General features: G+C 39.7%; 1 protein-coding gene across 2 annotated transcripts in view; it reads right to left on the bottom strand.

Moving 5' to 3' along the window:
• LOC129725074 (protein artichoke-like) overlaps positions 1–23,125 on the bottom strand; it is a 43,290-nt gene that overhangs the window by 5,249 nt on the left and 14,916 nt on the right. The window contains exons 4-5 of one of the 2 annotated variants that reach the window (XM_055680480.1): positions 4,990–5,070; positions 4,849–4,929 (exon numbers count right to left, since the gene is read on the bottom strand). The exons of the other annotated variant lie outside the window; for it this stretch is intronic. Of the exons in view, the coding sequence (XP_055536455.1) occupies positions 4,849–4,929; positions 4,990–5,070 (162 nt within the window). The remainder of the gene's footprint in view (positions 1–4,848; positions 4,930–4,989; positions 5,071–23,125) is intronic. 2 annotated transcript variants of the gene reach the window in all.

Below are 23,125 nucleotides of genomic sequence, written 5' to 3'. Positions count from 1 at the left end.
AAATCGGTCCAGCCATCTCTGAGAAACATGAGTGAGATTAAATAGTCTCCAGAACACGTTTCTTTCTGTAACTTCTGAACCATATGTTCAATCTTCATAAAATTCAAAAGTTGAGGGTTTTTAGGTAGCCCGTTCATTTGAAACCAATTTTGTTCAAATCGGTTGTGTAGTTTCTGAGATAATGATGTTTCGTGATTTTTACATTTTGATTCATAACCGCTAAACTAGAAATCAGATTACAATAAAATTCAATAGGGTCTTATAGGGCAACTAGACCTTTCATTTGCAATTGATTTCATTGAAATCGATTCAGCCATCTCTGAGAAAATCGAATCTCAATTGGGAGAGCGTTACGCACACACACACATGCAGAAAATGCTCAGCTCGTCGAACTGAGTCGAGTGGTATACGACATTCGGCCCTTTTGAGCACTTTTATACCTTTAGTTTTTGCAGTGATTGCTATACCTTTCAACTTCAATAGTACAATATTTAATTCCAACTTCAATAGTACAATATTAAATTTAAATGATGTTGAGGCCACATATTTTGATCGTAGCTATAGTTTTAAACAGTCTGCGGGTCACGTTTCTTTCTATAACTTTCAAACTACATGTTTAAACATTATGAAATTCATTGTTTAAGGGTTTGAAAGCCCATTTATTTGAATTCAACTATGTTCATAGCTTCTGAGATATAAGAGCGTTTTTCACATTCTGACGCAGCGCCAAAACTAAAAGTTTGATTACAATGAAATTCAATAGCAACCTAAGCGGCAAATAGACCCTTCATTTGACACCAAGTTAGAAAGAATCGGTCAGACCATCTCTGAGAAAAGTGAGTGCGAAAGAAAGGTGCACATACACACGTACACACCCACACACAAACATATACACCTATACATGCATATATGCAGAAAATGCTCGATTCGTCGAACTGAGTTGAATAGTATATGACATTTGGCCATTTCAATCATTTTTCTACCTTTTAATTAGCCAGTGATCGTTAGGAGAAAGTCAATATGTTTACTTTCATTATGTGATTTCACATTTTTATGAACAACGGACACAGTTACAATTGCAATGAAATTCAATAGCAACCTATGGGGCAACTAGACCTTTCATTTGACACTAATTTTGTGAAAATCGGTTCAGCCATCACTGAGAAAAATGAGTGAGTTTAAACAACCTCAGGATAACTTTTCTTTACATAACTTTTGAACCATATGTTCAATCATAACGAAATTCAAAAGTTAAGGGTTCTGGGGACAGCCCAATCATTTGAAACTAGTTTTATTGAAATCGGTTGTGTGGTTTATGAGATATTGATGTTTCGTGATTTTTACATTTTAATACATAACCTCTAAACTAAAAATCCGATTACAATGAAAATCAATAGCAACCTATGGCGCAACTAGACCTTTCATTTGCAATTAATTTTATGAAAATCGGTCCAGCCATCTCTGAGAAAAGTGAGTGAGAAAAAAAAGTTGCACATACACACACACACACACACATACACACATACACACATACATACATACATACAGAAAATGCTCAGTTTGTCGAAAGAAGTCGAGTGGTATATGACATTCGGCCATTGGGACCACTTTTATACCTTCGGTTTTTTTAGTGATTGCTATACCTTTCTAGGAGAAAGGCAAAAATAGAAACAAGTCTTTGCAAGTTCAAAACAAAATATAACGTCGATGCAGAGTGGCATTTTTTGCAACTTCTCATGGTAAAGGCCCATGCGATGCAGTTGGTGGCATATTAAAGTGAATGGCAGGAAATGCAAGTTTAGCTAAAGAACATGAACATCCCATTACAAGCGCAAAAGCATTGTATGATTGGTCTAATCAGTAAAGTAATAAAAATTCATCAAAAATGTCATTTAGTCGGGTATCATATGAAGAATATGAACAAGGAGTAACAGAATTGAGCAATATCTTAAAAAATCTATAATAATAGCTGCCACACAGAAGTATTACTCTTTTTCGTCCGATTTCAGAAAATAAGATACAATCGAAGCTGTTTCCAAAAGATGACGAATCATTTACTTATGTTGTATATAAAATATAAGGTGAAACTAGTTCTGTAAAGTATCTATGTCATAAAAAAATATGTTCCTACGATAATAAAACTCGAAAATAAATATTTGATTCTTATATATATTTCTATCACTTAGAACAGTGGTTCTCAACCTGGGGTACGCGTACCCCTAGGGGTACGCGAGAGCCTTCAGGGGGTATGCGAAAGAAAAATCAGTAATGGCGGACAAAGCATTTTTTTTAATAATACTTCATTTATTGCTCAAACTTCCTCTTAAAACACAATCACAGTCACACAGTAGCAATCAAACAAATCACAGTTCCATTTTAAACCTAAACTAGACTACCACAACATGATCTACCACTACTCTCTCCCACTCTGCGAGAACATTCCAAGCCAGGGGGTACAATTGATTTGGAAAATATCGCCAAGAGGTACGCGGACAAAAAAGGTTGAGAACCACTGACTTAGAACATTTAACTCTTTTTTTGAGAACCGTATTCGTTGTCAAAGAATGAACTGCATATTTTTGATCAAGCATTCCAACGAACGTATGTTTTTTGCTGGAGAACCATGGACAAATTAAGAAAAACGTGTATTTTCCTAAATAATTATAATTTTTCGAGCTTAAATTAGAAATAACACGAAAACCAATGCATTTAAAATGTTTACTACCAAGAGCTTTTTGATTCAAAATGACTCTCTGCATCTTTTAAAATCATCAGAAAACAAATATTTTGAAAAATGTTTGAATTAAAATTTTCATAAAAAAATTAATCTACCATAAAAAAATTATTTTTCATGGAGAAACTGGACTTTTTATTTTAAAAGTTGCGTATTAACGTCAAGTTTCCTAAAAAAAAATAAAAAAAATTCAATTCTTTTATTTTTTTAAATTGAAACTTAATGTTAATTTTTTGTTTTTTGGTCAAAAAAATTTTTTTTTGTACAGTGGATATTTTTTTATGATGCATTTTCGATTCGCTACAACTCATTCTCAGACAGTTTTTCTATACAACCAACGGTTTCTGGGCTACAATGCTTCGAATAAAACCTATGCCATAAAGCATACGCCCTTTTAGAATGTAACTCATGGGCTTTAGAATGTAACTCAAAGTCTCTCCACCTGTGAAAAATGCTCAGTTTGCTAAGCCAAATACGTGTGCAAAGTTTCATTCAAATCAAAAAAATTTCGTGTATATCCAGGTGATTCGAAATGATTTTGCTCTACAGCGTCTCTACCAACCGTATTTGATAAAATTCACCGTCTTCGTGCATTCAGATCACTAGTGCTGAACTGTTTCATAGAAAATAATAATAATAATAATACTAAAAATAACATAAAATCCATACAAAAAGTTCTTAATAATTTTAATAATTTTGCAGTTGCTGCAATGCAGTACGATTAAGGATATAATCACTGAATGACAGTTTCAAAACCTCTAACGAATATGAGAGGTCATTCATTTATTAGGTAACGTACAAAGAAGAAGGGGATATTCAACGAAGAGTTCCATTGCGCGAGGCCCCCATGCAAAATTGCGTTATTTAGGGGTGGGAGGTGTTTAAAATTGCTATAAATTAGCGTTGCGTAATATGTGAATATCCTTAATGATATGATTTTATAATTGAAGAGTATTTCGACGCAAAAGATACAATTATTTCAAGAAACTAAGGCAAAAAACTTTAAAAAGAGATAAAAAACAACAGTTCTTATGAGAATCTATTTTTTTAAATATAAGCGTTCTGTGGGTCCATTAAATGAACTCGGATCAACTTCAAATTTTCATGGCTTATTTTTGGAGTAAAAAGGAAACTTTTTCCGCCCGGCGCTCATTGAAATCGCATGATGTTACAAAAATGCCCACTCTAATGAACATAAACATAAAATTCAACATCTTGACGGTTTTTGCGATGCATTTTATTATATTTGTTATTATATCCATCGTCACCACCAATTATACGAGTCAAATAAAAAGGTAAAATAAAAGGCAATGCGATTTGAAATTGCCAAATTGGCGATTTTTTTCCTCGCTCATCTCTCTATCTGAGTATCTCTAGTTATACTACAATAGTTCTAATTAATGGACGCAGTAGTCTAGTTCCACTACAAACAAAAATCTCTAGTATGAGGCCTCTCCCGAGAACTTCCAATTTGATGTATTTATTCTCTAACTCGCTATTTTCGTGTAACTTCTACTATCGATCCGTGTGTTATTTATGTTGGTGGACAAACCGTAGCAGCCAGCCAGTTCAGCTCTCGTTTACGCTTTGAAAAAGAGCGATAGATTACCCACTCACCTTCAAGAATCAGCTCTAAATGACCAGTTCGCAATTGGATTGCTGACACCTCATACAGGTCGTACTCTATTGTTTATAGTCTTCAATTGTTTGTTGAATACATATAATCAAATCCTATATATGTTTAAACGAATCAGATTTCTTTTATATTTATTTTACAATAATGTTTTGTTGTTTTCGAATAAATGAAAAGATTTTTTTTTGACTCATCCCCCAAAGAGTCGGAAAACACATAGAAATTATATCTCAAAACACCTATGTAATAGCAGTTGAACGTAAAGAAATTTTTTATCACTGTAGAATGATTTATCAACTCGTTTTTTTTTGTTTTTTAAAATAAGTTTTCTTTTGATTTTATTATTTAAAAAAAATTTTTTTAACTTTTTATTTATTTTTTTAATCTTAGTTTAGTTATAGCATGAATACTTGATGAAAATGTTGTAATGAATATTAAAGATGCACGGAGCATTATTATTTTAATTGCTACAAATACTCACTGTCGATAAGTTGTTTGACTACTCTGTGGGTTGCCAGTTCCTGGGGATTTAACGAATGATCTAAGCGGTGTATTGTGGGCTCTATAACAAGTAATAAACTGTGTTATTTGTTTCAATAATAGTTAGCTAATAAATACTCACTTTCCTCCACGCGAAGACTGGGTTACTGCATTTGAAGCTGTTGGAGTTGTGTTATTATCTTCAAATCCAGAAGATGTAGAACTGAGATAACATGATCCATAGAATATTTGTATAGAAATTATAAAAAAACATGTTTCATGACTTTAATTGAAACCACTGTTTGGTGAGCTAAAGTTGATGAACAATGTCGTTTGATGGTATCGCAAGAAGGTGAAGTTTTAACTGACATGAAGAAATGTTTCGGAATAACGTTTCATCGAACGTTCAGTAACGTAAATTCATCGATTTTTTGTAATATACAAGTTGTTGGTCATCAGGCTAAGCGTAAAGTCTACAGAAATTACTGCAAACGTCAAATCTGCAACTTGGATCTTTTTTTTTTTTCAAAAATATCTCAATTGGATGAAAAGTAGTCTGTAGCATAAAAAAATTTTGAACTAGCATTTTTATTTGAATTTTTCAATAAATTAGATTATTTAGTTTGGATAAAATCTTCTGGAATCAAATGATTTAAAGTCAACTACTATTTTTTTAACCAGGGAATTTGTAAGTAGCTTAAGTATTTATAATAATTATTAGTAAATAATAAGTTTATTTGGCCATCAGAAATGGTGACTCCTCAACACTGTTAGGAATTTGTAATTTTGATTGTTAGGTTTGAATGGTTTCGCAAATAGGACATGAATGAGCGTACCTACTGGTCAAAAAAAAAAAGGAGAAATGAATTTAGAACTAACTTAATTGCTAACTTATTGGCTTTAAAGAGAGCTTATCGTAGCAATTGAGGATTGCAAAGATTTTTGTCGAAAATTTGTTAAAGTTTTATTTGATATAGCTTCTAATGTTTTTGTTCAGTAAGTCTATGTGATTCAAGTGTACCAAACCAAGGAGGACGCTTCAAAATCATTTTTAGAATTTTCTCCTGAATCCTTGAAGCGTTTTCCTCTTTGTTTAACAACAACTTTATCAGATAGGTACTGCATTAAGCATTGCTAAACTTTTTTTCAATCGACTGCTTACGAACACTTTTTCCTTTTACGGAATTACTTGTGTCATCGCGAAACAATGATTTTGTGCATCCTTAAGGTAAATCAGGAAGATCTGAAGGAAATATGTTGTACAGGACTGGACCCAAGACTTAACCTTGAGACACACCTGCTCTGACTTTCACAAAATTCAAATTTGAGTTATGAACACTCTCAAACTGCTGAGCAAGTCTTTGAGCCTTTTGTTCATTGGATACAAGAAAACGCTCACCATCTTTTAAAACTGGAATAGGCTTTGAAGGTTTCTTAAGAATCTTCGACAGCTTCCAAAAGGGTTTTGAATATGGTTTCAAATTTTAAACTTAAGTCTCAAAAATTTGATTTCTCAGAAGAGTAAATGTATAAGTAATCTTTTTTTGTAAATCTTTCTAAATAGTTTTGAAAACAGGGTTACGAGAACGTTGATATTGACGTCTGTGAACATTTTTCAAACGATTTAAAAGTTGAAGATTGTCGTCAATTATAGGTGAATCAAATTTCACTTGAGCCTTTGGAACAGAATAATTCCTTGCATCGATAATTGCACATTTCAATGCTTCCGAAGCGGAATCAATATCCACTTCGTTTTGCAAATCTAACTTATCATTGAAATTATTCTCAATATGAGTTTTATATCTTTTCACACTTGTTTTTAGCAGTGTTGCTGGAAAATTTCAGAGGTGAGCCGTCCGTCAGACATTCAATCAATTTGGGGTGAATAGCTGTTTCTACAAGCATCGTAGCGCCTTACGGTCTTCAGAAGATTTCTTTTAACTGCTATTTGATTATTACTTAAAGGTACAAAACTATGAAATTTCTGTGTTCCAGTTATAGGTTTTACTTGACTGAATAGTTTTTCTAGTTCCTCTGACATTTTTGTGTACTGTTCTTCGTATATGTAGCAGACATTTAATTTAGTTATACATTTGTTTGTTTGTTGAACTGACCAGTCGTAAAGTTCTCTTGGAGTTTTTATAGTATTTCCGTAATCTCGGGCAAGACTTGCTCTCTTTGCCATTCGTTTGAGAGTACCTCCGATTGCGTCACAGGGACCTTTCCCATGTGATGTTGGGGAAAAGTGCCACTCTACTTCTAATTTATGCCTTAATTTGAAATCACACAGGCTCGCAATTTTTTTTTTGTTTTTGTAATGAGCAGCTGCTCCATCTGACATAAAAATAATTTTTGAGAAAATAATTTTCTGTTTCATGAAATCAATTAATTTTGATATGAATAGCTGGGCAGCCACAGTATCATGCGTCAAAACTTCTGATATTATAATGAAACTTACATTTTCTAATTTACCATATCTCATATAATAAATTTTAAGTGGATGAATTGTTGCTTGAGAATTATTCCAATGATAATCCTGAGCTGCACTTTGGATAATAAATGAGCATTTCAAATATTTCAGCCGTGATATATCCTTTTGAACCATGATAACAAAACTAAGTCGAACATCGCTTCACAATTGCTATAAGTTGATTGAGTAGCGATGTTATTTTATCAAGCTTTTGAACAGGTTCGTAACGTGCATACATATCACAACAGATACAGTAGGTAAAAGATACGTACGTAGAATAAACTTTTATTCTGCAAGTAACATAAACATGTATCGTACTGCCGCTCATGGCAAGTCCGTCCCAATTGCATATTTATCAATTTTGAGTTTATTTATGGAATCAATTCCTTTTTATATCTACTTTCGATAAAACAAATATTTTTGAATACTTCGTTCTGAGGAACTATGAAAAAAATAGCAAGTCAGTTTGTCCCATAGCAAAAGTGATCGCAAGTCGGTCCCATTGAAAAAACCTTCGCAATTTAACCCCGCAGCCAACAATGATTATGAAAAATGTGATATTTACCACAACTTATGGTCTTCAGGTTTAGAATTGGATGTACCAAGTGATATTCGATAGAAGGTTTGATTGAATTTTACGCGTTCTACATCGTGTGGCTCTAGCTGATAGTACAATGTTTTCTTCAAAACAAAGTATCCACCAGTAGCTTTCTTCAGCTGTTGTTTGTTGACAATGAACGCTTTAGGTGTGTCTCTGTATTGTTAGTGAAAGCATTCTTTAGTAAATACTACTTTTCGTATTTTATCCGTATTTTATGTAAAGATGTGGTTAAGAATTGTTCAATTATTGTCGTGAATTTCGTTTTGAAGAATTTGTCAGTTATACCAAATACTTTGATACGCTACTTAGCTGTTTTTTAACGGAGCAAACATTTTCCTAAGCTGTAGGTGTTCTTTCATATTTGCTTCCACTGCTACGTGGAAGCTGTCCGCCGTCACGAACGTGTGACCGCTCTCAGGGAAATTTAGAACAAGTTCCTACACCTAAACTGATTTTGAATTTATCAGTAGTATCAAATGTAAAAACAAATTCTAGTTTTATTTTGAGCGGCGCAGTTGGTACATTGTGTTATGCTTCTCACAAAAAACTTGTTTAATGAAGCACGAGAGAAGGTCATTTATGAATTGACCAGCGATGGATTCATTCCAAACGCAAGCTATAGCACCGCCATCGATTTGCAGTAGTTTGTTTTTCATCACCGGTCGTAGCTGGCTATGGGACTGACTTGCTATCATTCTGGCTACGTACCGTAAAAGTAATCGCATGTGAGTCCCAGCTTATGATTTTTAACAAATTTTAATCAAATTTCAGTGTTTATGCAATTTTTATGATGCAATAGTGTTAGATTGTCATTGCAGTACTAAATTCTGTTGATGGTCTCGATTGAAAAAGCATTTAAGTGCAAAATTTCACCTAAAGCGTTACGATTTTCAATTGCTGTTTTCTCGTCAGCACCAAAAAGCAAATGGGACGGACTTGCTTTGAGCGGCAGCGTAGCAGTCAAAACATCAGCAGCAGCACTCCTCTCGGAAGAAAATTACCTACCGCGTTTGGGTTACCTATGTTCTACAGCGGCCACGAGCTTCACGCAGGATTTTGCTTCCAGAGTCAAAAACAACACTCAAACACTGGTTCTACTATTACCCAATTTATTGACATTACACATTTACACAACATAACAGGTATTTCATTCTATCAAGGTGTTTTACACTAAAAAAATAATATACCTTGGTTTTAGTTTGCATTTTAATTTTTTATTTTAGAGAATAACTTTTTTTCCTTAAATATGCTCAAGTTGCGATGTATGAACGAAATGTAGCCAACCCCTGTGTTTTTCACCAAAATTTTTTTTAGGTAATTCGAAGATGACAATTTTTTTTTAAATCGATGTTTTGTGTTTAAATTGAATTTTTTTTAGTATACTTGATATATGTAGTGTACTTGATATAGTGACTTGATATATATTTTTTTCCATATTTTTTATGAAAATTCAGACAATTTCCTAAAAGTTACTTATAGAACACTTTTTTGTAGAATTTTCCATTTTTGAATTATATTGATTTACAAAAAATCGGCAAAAAAAGTTTCGCTCTTTTCAGAAGACAGTCTAGACTAGTTTTGAAAAAAGTAAGTATGCAGAGATGCTTAATTATGTGATGTCTTCACACCCAAAAAGTTTCAACCAACTCGGAGAGGGTGCTGCCAACCGAGGGTTCATTTGGCGCGAAACAGCAAACATTTTTGTCAAAAACTAAAACTAAGCTTTTTTATTATTTCAACATGACTCTGCAGATTTAAGCGGAATTCCGTAGGCTCAAACCGAAAAACAATGAAAGATTATAGCTATTCATCCATGCTTGTAAATTTTGGTGTTCCCATCTACTACCGTTTTTTCAGTGACTCATATAAGTTTCCATAACGTTAATGTGACGAACCCGTCGAGCAATTTCTATACGACAATCTCACGTAAGTTGATGCGTTTTGGTAATGGCCAGGGGCACCAACATTCATAGGAATGGTTGAATAGCTATTGTTGGGGATGGTACCGGTTACCTCCAAATTTCGATAGCTCGTTGTAAGTTGAATCCAAACCCCAGCATCGAAGGAATTCTGCTACTCCCAGCAGAATGACCGAGTATACACGGATCCAGATGCGCCTTTCTCTCCAACAACTAACACAGTTTTACTGATAACACCGATTTATTTAATACATTTTAGGAACTATTTGCTTAATTTTATTTTTCTTAACTGCTACAAATGATATTAATTTAACTTAAACGAATGAATTAGCATGCGGTTCCACCGCCCCTGCTATCCGGTGATTGGAAGGAGACTGGCGCGCTGCTCCAGCAGCGCTTCAATGGATAACGATCCTAGATGGGCCGTGCGATGTTATCTGGCAGCGGTCGGCGGTGGGATGAAGTTCGGGTTGACTGCCTCTCTCCTGGCGACGCCTCATCGATTGGCTTATCGGTGGCATCTCTCCGGTGATCGATTCTCGCTCTTGCAGCGATCGGGTCAATTCCTTCGGCGATCGAAGGGTTTATCGGTAGCACGTCTTCGGCTCTAGCTCCAGCTTCGATATCGCTCCAGCTTTGCTATCGCTCCAGCAGCGATCGGTGTCGATGAGAAAATGATAGCGGCTGGTCACTCATTGTCTGCTCTGCAGTAGCCGTGGATTGATCGGCTTCCTTATGCAGCAGTGTGGCTCGTTCTGTGATATTGTTTTTTGTTGGCTCGTTCTGTGATATTGTAAGGGTTGTAGCGTTGGGGGTACTTGCGAACATCCTCACCCACCCAGAAATTGTAGATTTCTGGAAAGAAAGAAAAAACAGATCCTCTTCGGCGGGACGGGATTGTGGGTAGGTGTACGCTAAGCTTCCTCATCATCCGGAACTGGAAGCAAGCAAATTTTCTCCACTGGGCGTGTCAAATTTCCCGTGGCTGTCTTCAGTGTTACGACTCGCACTACGTTGTCAGCCGAGGGATGCAGCTGGCAGATTCTACCCATCTTCCACTTCATAGGGGGCAAATTTTCGTCCTTAACGACGACCATTTTTCCTTCTTCAATGGGGACGGCTGGCTTCCAACGTTTTGTTCGGCCTTGCAACTGACACAAATATTCTTGTCTCCATCGTTTCCAGAAGGTCTGCAGATGACGCTGCATTGACTGCCAATGGTTAAGCCGAGAGGTTGGCAATTGATCTACGTTTGGTTCGGGGATGGCTTGCAGGGACGAGCCGATCAAAAAATGTGCCGATGTTAATGGCTCCAAATCATTCGGATCGGCACTTTGCGGCGTAAGGGGGCGGGAATTGAGGCAAGCTTCTACCTGCACCAGTAGCGTGCTGAAATCTTCCGGCGAAAGGGGTGTTTTGCCTATCACTCAAAAGTGGGGGGCGCTCGGTGGATTGAAATGCCAATGTATGCCCTCCTTGGCACACTCTCTGGATACTGCATCGTGGTGGTCTCGACTCTTTAAGACATTCTAAAATTCTGACAATTTGTTACGTGCACCGACAAAGTTGGTTCCGTTGTCGGAAAAAATATCTGAACATCGGCCTCGTCTACCCACGAATCGTCGCAGTGCCTGGAGGAACCGTTCGGTAGACAGATCCGTAACCAGTTCCATATGGACCGCCTTTGTACAGAGACAAATGAAAATGGCTACGTAAGCCTTTACTGCTGGCCGCCTTGGAAGTGGTCGAACGAAAACTGGACCAAAGTAGTCAACTCCGGTACGTGAGAATGGTCGTGAGATGGTCACTCTCGACATCGGGAGATCCGCCATAAATTGCTGAACAGCTGATGGTTCTGAACGGAAACATTTCAGGCATTTGTGTATAATCTGTCTCGCTAGACTTCTGCCACCCAATGGCCAAAACCGAAGCCTGACGACTGACAATAATAACTGCGGCCCAGCGTGAAGAAGTCGAACGTGGTAGTATTCCAACAGCATGCGGGTGAAACGGTGTCGTGCCGGCAATGCAACCGGGTGTTTTACTTCATCTGGCTCTAACGAATTTTTCAACCTTCCGCCCAATCGTATTACCTGATCCTTGCTGATAAACGGGTTGAACCATCTCAATGGAGAGTTTTTTGGCACACTAGCTCCCTTTGATAACTTAGACCATTCATCCGCAAAACACTCCTTTTGTATTTGACGCACCCATACCGTTTCTGCTTCCTTCAATTCCGTGCTATATAAAAATTCTGATTGAACCTTCTCTTTGCGATGAGTCCGCAGCAACTTTATGAATCGCAAGCAATATGCTGTAATACGGATTAGCGAGGTGTAAGACGAGAATTTGGCAAGCCATGTTTCATTGAATTCATTGTTAGTAGAAACAACAGCGGCACTTACAGAACGACGTCTCTCCTCATCCCCTTCTTCTGCGCGTAAGTTCACTGAAGCATTTGGCCAGGAAGCCATCTCTAGTTTTAGCCAATCGGGACCTTCCCACCGGAAAGTGTTTTGTAGTATTTCTCCTGGCAAAATCCCTCGGGAAATCAAGTCAGCCGGATTTTGCGCACCAGGGACATGCCTCCATTGGCCACACTTGGTGATAGTTTGATTGTTTGCTGTTCGATTGGCCACATATGTGGACCAGGTTGTGGGTGTAGCTGAAATCCATCGTAACACGCAGGTTGAGTCCTTCCAAAAATAAGTTAGTGCCGCTAGGCGTATCGCGCCATTTACCTTTTCGAACAGTTTCGCTGCTAGTTCTGCACCGCAAAGCTCTAGCCGCGGAATCGTTTGACATTTTAGTGGAGCTATTCTTGATTTGGAAGATAATAGGTGCACTCTGACCTCTCCCCCAGCGTTTATACTCTTCAAATATAGACATGTACCGTATGCCTTCTCCGAGGCATCAGAGAAACAATGAATCTCCACGGCGACAGGCTGATAACACACCGCTTAATACGCACCGCTTAATACGCAACTCACTCAGTTGGGGAATTTGTTCCTGAAATTTCACCCAAGCCTCACCCACCGTTGGAGGCAGTGATTGATCCAAGCTCAGAGGGTTACCGCCGTCGTCGCGTAACGTCCATAACCTTTGCATGAAAATTTTTGCTGACGTGATAGTAGCGCCTAACAGTCCCAGTGGGTCGAAGAGTGTAGCTATGACCGACAGGACATATCGTTTAGTTAGTGGTAATTTATCCTTTAGAGTAGGGATAGCAAAACTGAATTTAAGTGTATCTGGCACAGGCATCAAGCCTAATGTTTTCACCGATGAGTCTGGATCAAGATTAATTCCTTCCAAAGCGCGAATGGCCAATCCATCCTCAGGAAGGCCCTTTAATACGTCTGGAGAGTTCGAAGCCCACTTTCTAAGCCGGAAACCTCCCCGTGACATCATTTTATCTAACTGAATCCTCAGTTCTAGCGCAGTTTCTATGCTGTCCGCCCCTGTGATGACATCATCCATGTAGGTGTCATGGATTGTAGCACTCGCCGCTAGCGGAAACCGTTCTTGTTCGTCAACTGCCAGTTGATGTAGAGTCCTGGTGGCCAGAAATGGGGCTGGTTTAGTTCCGTATGTTACGGTATTAAGCTCGTAGGTTTGAGCTTTCTCGGATGGCGAGTTTCGCCAAAGGATGCATTGGAGCGATCGATCTTCGGGACAAATGTTTATTTGGCGGAACATTTTCTCCACGTCGGACACGAGCATGACTTGTTTGGTCCTACTTCGCAGGATAATTGAACGAAGATCTTCCTGTATCACTGGCCCCACCAGTAAAACGTCGTTGAGAGACACCCCAGTGGTCGTTTTACATGAGGCATCGAACACGACCCTGACCTTAGTGGTGGTACTAGATTCTTTGACGACGGGATGGTGCGGCAAGTAGCATCGTTGAACCGAATCCGTGTCGTCGATCCTCTGCATGTGCCCGAGTCGCCGATATTCGTCCATAAAAGTGGTATATTCCTTTCGCAGATTTTCATCTCTTGCCAGTCTACGTTCGGTTCCCTGAAGACGTCTGAATGCGATGTCCCTTGAATCGCCCAGGTTGAATAGGATGTCCTTCCTTTTCGGTAAGGCGACGGTGTATCTGTGTTGCGTTGTACCGTCTGTGTGGAAATGTCTTCACATCGTCGTTCCTCTGGTGAATAAGTTCTAACAGTATCCACCTCTTCACAAGCCCAGAAGCGAGAGATTAATGTATCTAGCTGTTCTGAAGTAGACACATTGCATCTGATTTGCCAGGATTGGCTTGGTGCTGCAGAACCACCGCGAATTACCCAGCCGAAGACCGATTCATTTAGTGTAGGTAGTTGCTCTCCCAACGAAATCCTTCGGCCAGTTTCAAAGAAATCAAAGAATGCTTCAATACCTAGAACTAAGTCCACCCCATGGGATTCGAAGAATGCTGGATCGGCTAATTGGATGCCGCTCGGGATGTTCCACCTTTTCGTATCAATTGTTGTAGTAGGAAGACTAACTGTCACTCTTGGAAGAACTAGAAAGCTTAGTTCGCGCGAGAACGGTGAAACTCGAGACCGTATCAACGTTTTTAACCTCTGCTTTACTGTGGTTGAAGCTTGACCTATCCCGACGACCGATATATTAACCCGATCACGAGTCACCTTTAAACGTTGGCTTAACCGTTCGGTGATAAAATTACTCTCTGATCCTGAATCCAGCATAGCGCGGGCAGGGAACCGATTGCCATCATCGTCTTCGACCGTGACAACTGCTGTGGCCAGAATCACATGGGAAGCATGCTGACGAGCTGCTCCGGATACCTGAATATTCACGGCTGCCATATTAGCCGTTTGGGCAGAGGCTGGATTGTCCGAGTCCTTAGAAGGTAGTGTATTATCCCTTGCAACCGCTGCAGCCTTGGTTTTCTTCTCCCTTTGATTGAAACAAACTAACGTATGGTGACGACCTTTGCAGTTTCTACACGAATATTTGGATGTGCAATTTTACGCCTGATGGCCAACTCGGAAACAATTGCGGCAATGAGCATGAGTTTTTAATAATGCATCTCTTTCCACCACTGTCATTTTCTGGAATGTGATGCACAAATAAAGCGGATGATCCGACGTACAAGCCGTACAGCGTCCCCCAGACGCTTGGTTGGAATTTTAGCATACCCTAGCTATGGAATGTTTCTCCCTTGGATGTTGTTGCGGGACACCCCTAGTGTCACTGCACCTGGATGGTAGGCAGTCCAAAACCTGTACCCTACGTCGTAGAAATTCCGTCAAATCCGCTAAAGTATCCTGTTCCTTTGCTGATGACACCTCTTCCCACCCCCTTCTAGTGACCGGATCCAATCGTGCCGTAAGAATGTTCACTAGAAGGAGGTCCTTGTAGTCCGCCTGTTGAACTACTTGATCCAGGGTCTGCACTATTCTCTCGAAGCCTTCAATGAGAGTATGCAGATCGGATTTCTTGGTCAGTGTGGGCAAACTGAAAAGCGCTTGAACCCGTCGCTTCCTAAGCTGTTTACAATTGTTGTACCGTTTAAGTAGCAACTCCCAGGCTACCTGATAGTTGGCTCTCGTAATTTGCAGCGGATCGATTAAACTCTTTGGCTCTCCCTGCAAACACCCCTTGAGATAATGGAATTTCTCTACTTCCGGTAGATCTTCCTTCCAGTGGATGAGCGATGTAAACAAATCTCGTAAACTCAACCACTCATCGATGTCTCCATTAAAACTTTGCAATTTAATTTGCGGCAACCGGACGTGGTCCATACCACCGTGCGTTGTAACGTCTCCTACTCGGGTTGAATTTGCTAATCGATGTGGGTCTTCAACCTCCTTAGTCTTGTCCACCAGAAAGGATTTGACTTCGTAATAACGGTCGCTGAATTCCATTCGCTCTTTTTCTAAACCACTAGTTTCTGCACTGTAGTTATCGTGTGCAAAAATCTCCACCATCACATCGCTAAAACCTTCCCAGAGCTCCTCCAATTTAGTAAGGCGTACCTGCACCTCGGTTGCTGTATTGGATTCCTTGAATTCTTGCATAAACCTCCAGATGTCATTGAATGATAGTTGAATTTCCTTCATTCTCGCTGTAAGCGCCCTCATTGAAGGCGCTTTCTTGGCCGCTGCTGAAGTGGCCATGGGCATTATGCTGACGTCACCGTTAAACCGATTAGCAAGGAAAAATAGACGTGGTGTAGTAATTTACGATAAATCCTAGCTTGGCTAGGCATATACTGTTAGCGCTGACCGACAGAACCAGGTGGTGGTACTCCTAATTTAGCAAAAAGATCTCCTCAAGCCTCGCGACGTCCCAGTCAACCGACAAGTGGATAGCACTCAAACAACAGATAACGAGAGCGAAGAGGAAACAGCGATGTAGTAAGCAGAATGTGCCGGCTTCGGCGGGCATATACCGAGGCAACTTACCACACGAAAAATTATTTGCACCAGAAACAACCGCTTAGTCCTCCAGCAAACGAACTTCAAACGTAATTTGAAACACTCGCAATCATGTGCCTCTCAAGGCAAAGGCTCACCAAAGTTAAAGCAAAACGAAGAGGATTGATTTAAATTTAAGTGTATTATCTGCGTGCCTAGCCACGGCAGTACATATACTAAAGTTTTACCTGAGCAAAAAATATGTTGCGCTGCCTCTTCGATGCTTCAAAATGTTGGAAACTATCGACCAGTAAGTCCAATGCAGTCCGTTCACTACCGCCAGTGTAGCTTAATATCCGGGAAATGTAGTATAGCGATCAATTATTTCGCCAATCCGGCCGCACCAATGGTTGAACACAGCACTTTCCTCGTCACGGAATTTCGATAATCACTCAGGATGCGAATAATCAATTATTTTCGGATCACCAGATAAAGCAAGCATTAGTATTGCGAATTTCTCCCAGCTCGGCTGGACATATAGCATGCGTCCACCAAGCCACGCTAGCACTAGAGTACGCTGCTCCTATTGTGAAGTTGAAGCGGGAGCAATGGCGATCCACCCAAGCCACAGCAACTTAAAAGAAGTTGGCTCTCTGTGTGCCGCACTGCACACGGAAGATGGCGTTTCCCAACCACGCCAGTCCAATCAGCGGAAGAAATTATACGCGTCGACCCTGTGCCGACGAATCCAATTGCGAAGCCGGTCCTGGATCCGGTTCGAAGGACCAAAATGTTGGGGATGGTACCGGTTACCTCCAAATTTCGATAGTTCGTTGTAAGTTGAATCCAAACCCCAGCATCGAAGGAATTCTGCTACTCCCAGCAGAATGACCGAGTATACACGGATCCAGATGCGCCTTTCTCTCCAACAACTAACACAGTTTCACTGATAACACCGATTTATTTAATACATTTTAGGAACTATTTGCTTAATTTTATTTTTCTTAACTGCTACAAATGATATTAATTTAACTTAAACGAATGAATTAGCATGCGGTTCCACCGCCCCTGCTATCCGGTGATTGGAAGGAGACTGGCGCGCTGCTCCAGCAGCGCTTTAATAGATAACGATCCAAGATGGGCCGTGCGATGTTATCTGGCAGCGGACGGCGGTGGGATGAAGTTCGGGTTGACTGCCTCTCTCCTGGCGACGCCTCATCGATCGGCTTATCGGTGGCATCTCTCCGGTGATCGATTCTCGCTCTTGCAGCGATCGGGTCAATTCCTTCGGCGATCGAAGGGTTTATCGGTAGCACGTCTTCGGCTCTAGCTCCAGCTTCGATATCGCTCCAGCTTTGCTATCTCTCCAGCAGCGATCGGTGTCGATGAGAAAATGATAGCGGCTGGTCACTCATTGTCTGCTCTGCAGTAGCCGATGTGGATTGATCGGCTTCCTTATGCAGCAGTGTGGCTCGTTCTGTGATATTGTTTTTTGTTGGCTCGTTCTGTGATATTGTAAGGGTTGTAGCGTTGGGGGTACTTGCGAACAGCTATAATCATTCTTGTTTTCAGGTTGGAGCTTTTAGAATCGACTTTTTTTTTCATTTTGTCGACCAGTGTAATTTTATCTCTCCAAAAAATTAACAACTACAAAAACATTCGTTATTAACAAAAATAATCTCATTCGTTGTTTTGCTTTCGTCTCGATTAGACGCAAATTGTTCAGCTCTGCTTGATTCGCAAAATAACAATACACGAGTTATCGTACGGGTGCACAGTGGTCGAAAGCCGGAAAAAACCTCGATTTTTTCATGTCAATATTTTTGATGTTTGGCGTTTTTCCGAAGATTTTAAAAGTGTAAATGACCTTTTCTCAAAGTTTCATAACAATCGGTTGAGATATCAATTTTTAATCGCACTTTGAATGTTGCTATATCAGGCAATTCCGATGATTTCCATGTTTGAAATCACAATTTTTAGCTCAACTTCAAACACCTGAAACTTCCTCAGTTTTGATCCGATTTTGATTCAACAAGTTTCATTTTGAAGGGAAATTTGTGTACTTTTTGGTTGATTTTCAAGACTTTCCAAAAATATAACCAATTTTTCAACCGAGGTAAAACATATTGCAGGGAAGCTAAAAAATCATGTATTTCCAATTTCATTTCTACCGTACATTCTTGTGAAACAGTTCGGAACGATCGGATAGCCAACATTCAATGGGAAATTTATTGTACTTTTCAGATTTTTGGGTCCTGTTTTGCACATCGCTGCTCATAGGGAGATATTTGGAAAATAAAACTATGGAGACGTATGGTGGTCAGTTGTAAAATATTCAATTTCGTATATTTAAAAAACATGATTGACTGGGAAGTATGCATGAAGTTTTTTCCAGTAGTTTCAAGCATTTTTATATAAACTTGTAAACCGCTTTCAGTACTGCAAGATGTATAAAGAAAGAATAAGTTGAATTGATAAGAAAAAAACATATCGTCTTTTATATTTTCAATGACGTAGAAATAAACTACCATACCATCCCATGATTTTCCTTAAAAGACCTCTAACTTGTCGCAGAAAGATCTTGAATTGGTCAAACGGCTTAAAAGCTAAAAAATTTTCAAAATAAAATAAATTGAATTATGATGATTCTTGCACCACCCTAATTCAGAAAGGAGTACCCTAAGAACCAAACAAAAAAATGCGATTCTAAAATCTTTCGATGAAGAACAAGTGTGGGAACCACAATAATATTCATCTTAGCACCTATATTCTTCCCGTCGCTTTTATTTCGCTCTGCTCATCGCTCTCAAGTTCCGACTACTCGACATAATTAGGAGGTTAAATAAAACTACTTTTACTTTAAAAAAAAATTAATTTTACAGTAAATTGAACAAATAAGAGCAATGAGATGAATATAGGTATTAAGATGAATATAAGAGCAGTTCTCCTATCAAAATTTTAAGCAAGATTGAAGCAAAATCAAAAACCTGATCATGAGAAAGGTCTAACGGCACTTTAGGTGCATAAATTGCTATTTTCGACATTTTCTGACATCAGAAAAGAGTTCACCACTCCAAAATTGTAATAATATGTAATTTCCAATCATATAAAAAAGACTTTTAGGTTTTTTCCGACTTTTGTATAGAGACCTGCCATTGTGGGGTGTTTTGACGTAGGACTACGTCTTTGTTTTCTATACTAGATTACACTTTGTGAAATTGAAAATGAAACTGGCAAATGTTGCGTTAGATTTCAAACGATTATTGCGAGCGAACGACTAAATGCATCTTAGTCATTTATATGTCGGTGGATAGATAAAATGTGTAACAATTGTTTGATATAATGTTCAGCATTGTTGCTTTACTGCTTAATGGTGGAAAAAGGTGAAAAGTTCCAAGGTCAAGCTTTCCCATATATTTCCCTCGTTATTGGCTTGCTTCCCGAGCACAGATAACAATAACATGGACGAAATAAATTCCACTGCCTACATCTTTCGACTCAACAAAGTGTTCTGGTTTGTTCCTCTTTCTCCAAGCTGTGTGGCCACGCCTTAATGGAAAAAATCTACGCTGAACTCGATACAAAAGATTGCGTGTAGAAAATTCAGCTTCAGTCTAGTTTGTCACACAATAGCGAATGGAGTATAGCTGTTAGAGGTACGCGACATTAAGAAACGAGAGCTGCATACGAGTCAACTTCCAGGCACTGCGGAGCATGTTACCTTTATTTTGCATACGGCAGCAACAGTTACCATCGTACGCTGCAGGATATTTTGCTGGCACAGCTACTGGAGGGCACAGCGGAGAGCAAATTTTATGCGCGGCCAACAAAATATTCAATACTACCGGTGGTGGTGCGATCATCAGCGCTCTATAGCACACATTTCGATTAGATGCTTGAAGATGAGAGTTATGAGAATTTTCGCAACTACTACTAGTGTAATTTTTTGTTTATAAAAACGGTAGTGTTGCCTATAAACAGTTTATCGCAGCATATATTGTATACATTTAGTCCTACGTCACCATTTCATACAACCTCTAGGGCTGTATACCTTGTAGTATTTTTTGTCGATTTTTGTCGATTTTTGTCGATGTTCTTGTGCTGTGCGATAACAATAGCCTGCAGTATATCGGCAGAAACTGGTAGGGGCAGGCTACCCCGCCAGTGATCCGATACGCAGCTGATATATTAGCAAGAATAATTCCCCCGCCCCGCTATTACCCCGCTAGCAGCACGGGTGGTCCGATCGAGCGAGTGGAAATAAACAACAAGTGGCATCTACAAGACCACGTGTAAGATACGGCCACTGTGTCACAACACGAAGCTGGATCGTCATTGTTTGTTCTGCGGAGACACTCTTCCAGATTGACTATTAGCCGAGAGGTCGTGACTTAGACGTTCGGTGAAATATTCACTTTAGAATTATTATCATTATGATTATTATTACAATCAATATTATTATTATTAATATTATTATTATTATTATTGTTATTATTGTTATTATTATTAGTATTAGTATTATTGTTATTATTATTAGTATTACTGTCTTTTTTTTATTTGATCCATTGTAGTTTGAAATATTGTTTTTAAAATTTAATATAAACTATTTGATCTCCCCCACACATTCGAATATTTATTGTTTGTGTGCGGTAGAGCGTAACGCTCCCGCAAAATGAACGACATGCAGGTGCAACTTTTCCTGGATGTGGAAACAAATGGGGAAGAAATTGAAATTTCCCCCAGGCAGTTCTCCCTTACCTTCCCCTGTACCATCCCCGCTACCTAGCCCTGTACCAAGGGTACCGGAAATACGGGTAAAAGCTTACCCAGATGCCGCTAGCGGTCCCTACGTTGTTTACTTCCGGCCCATAAAAAAACCTTTGAATATAATTCGAATAGGCAAAGACCTGGCAAAACAGTTTCCGGCCGTAACCAAAATTACGAAGGTGAGGCCGAACAAACTGCGAGTTGTCGTGAGTAGTTTGAAGCAAGCAAACGAAATTGCTAGCTACGAGCCCTTTACAAGGGAGTACCGCGTGTACATCCCTGCCAAGGACGTGGAGATCGACGGTGTGGTTACCGAAGGAAGCCTCACGGTCGATGACATTTTGCGTCACGGGGTTGGCTGCTTCAAGAACCCCCTGATTCAAGATGTAAAGATACTGGATTGCAAGCAATTGCATTCAGTATCCATCGAAGAAGGGAAGAAGAAATTCCTCCCTTCGGATTACTTCCGTGTAACATTCGCCGGATCCGCACTGCCGAACTACATCTCTTTGGACAGGGTTCGTCTGCCTGTACGCCTGTTTGTACCGCGGGTCATGCATTGCCAAAACTGCAAGCAGTTAGGTCATACAGCCACCTATTGCTGCAACAAGGCACGCTGCAGCAAGTGCGGAGGCAATCATGCTGAGACCGCTTGCAGCGAGGATACTGAAAAGTGTCTTTACTGCCGGTACCCGCATAACTGTCCCATACTGATTTTGGTCACTTTTGAGTTATCATCGGGAATTGACTTAATTGTTATCATATTTTCTGGAGAAAAATTAAAATTGATACTTTTGTATGGAAAACATGGAAAAAATACCAAGTTGTTTTTGTCCCATATTGAAAGTACCCGCATTACAGTCCCACTGCATAGTGGTACAAACTGCAAACATATAATTTTGCACCAGATTAGTGTATATCGGATTATTTTAGGCATATAGAAGTATGTCAGTTAATTACCTAGACTAATGTTGTTTTTCGGTAGGACAATCTACGTTGCCATGATACTGCTGGTTGCTGGCTGAATTTATATGTGATGGGACAAAATATGCGAGTACTTTTGAAATGTACCCGCATCTTTTGTCCCATTTTGTCTTTTTTTTTTTCAAGTTATACAACGTAAAACCAATTCCATCCATGGTTTTTTGTTCTCAACGATAAACTTGTGGTGCCATGAAACTGTTATGGTCATTGGTTCTGGATGTAATTGCTGGAAATTCGAAAATTCACGGATAATATTAAATCGCCGTTTTCTCAACATGTTGTTTTTCATTATGGGACAGTTATCCGGGTACCGGCAGTTTACTGCGAGAGAACTCGGCATGACCTTTCGGCGTGTCCCGCGTACAAACAGCGCGGGGAAAAAATTAAGCGTTCCCTTAAGGAACGATCAAAGCGCTCTTTTGCAGAAATGCTTATGAGGGCTGAGCCACCCTCGACAGGAAACATCTTTTCCTTTTTGCCAACCGATGAGGGTTCATCTGACAATCCCGTCGAAGAGTGTTCTTATGCTTTGCCAGAGGGATCTAGGAAGAGGAGAATGCTCAACTCTCCTAATCTTTCTCGCAAAGGTCGTAAGATTACCCCTAGCGAAATGACCAAATGAATACTGGGGAAGCGACACGTGTACCTAATCCTCCAGCACGTGAAAGCGTGCTTGACCTATCCCTCTGCTCGACATCACTAGTGTTAGATTGCCAGTGGAATGTAATCAACGATCCCCACGGTAGTGATCATCTTCCAATCGTTACATCAATTACTAATGGTTCAACTCCCCCGAACCCAATCAATATTTCCTACGACCTTACACGTATTATTGATTGGAAGCGTTATGAGTCTTTTATAGCGGAATCTATCGAGACTCACGAGGAACTTCCTCCGGAGGAAGAATACGCGTTCTTAGCTGGCTTGATAATCGACGCCGCGACTCAAGCTCAGACGAAACCGATACCCGGGGTAACGATTAGACAGCGCCCTCCCAACAAATGGTGGGACAAAGAGTGCTCTGAGCTGTACGCGCGAAGGTCCGCGGCGTATAAGGACTACCGGAGTACGGCACTGTCAACCTACTTCGAAAGTACAAGGCACTGGGCAGGCAGATGAAGAGCTTAGTAAAGGCGAAAATACGCGGGTACTGGCGGCGTTTCGTA

Source organism: Wyeomyia smithii, chromosome 2, assembly GCF_029784165.1.
Source record: "Wyeomyia smithii strain HCP4-BCI-WySm-NY-G18 chromosome 2, ASM2978416v1, whole genome shotgun sequence".
Classification (NCBI taxonomy): Eukaryota; Metazoa; Arthropoda; class Insecta; order Diptera; family Culicidae; genus Wyeomyia; species Wyeomyia smithii.
The sequence above is the reverse complement of the archived record's forward strand: the minus strand, read 5'-3'. Positions and strand labels throughout refer to the sequence as shown.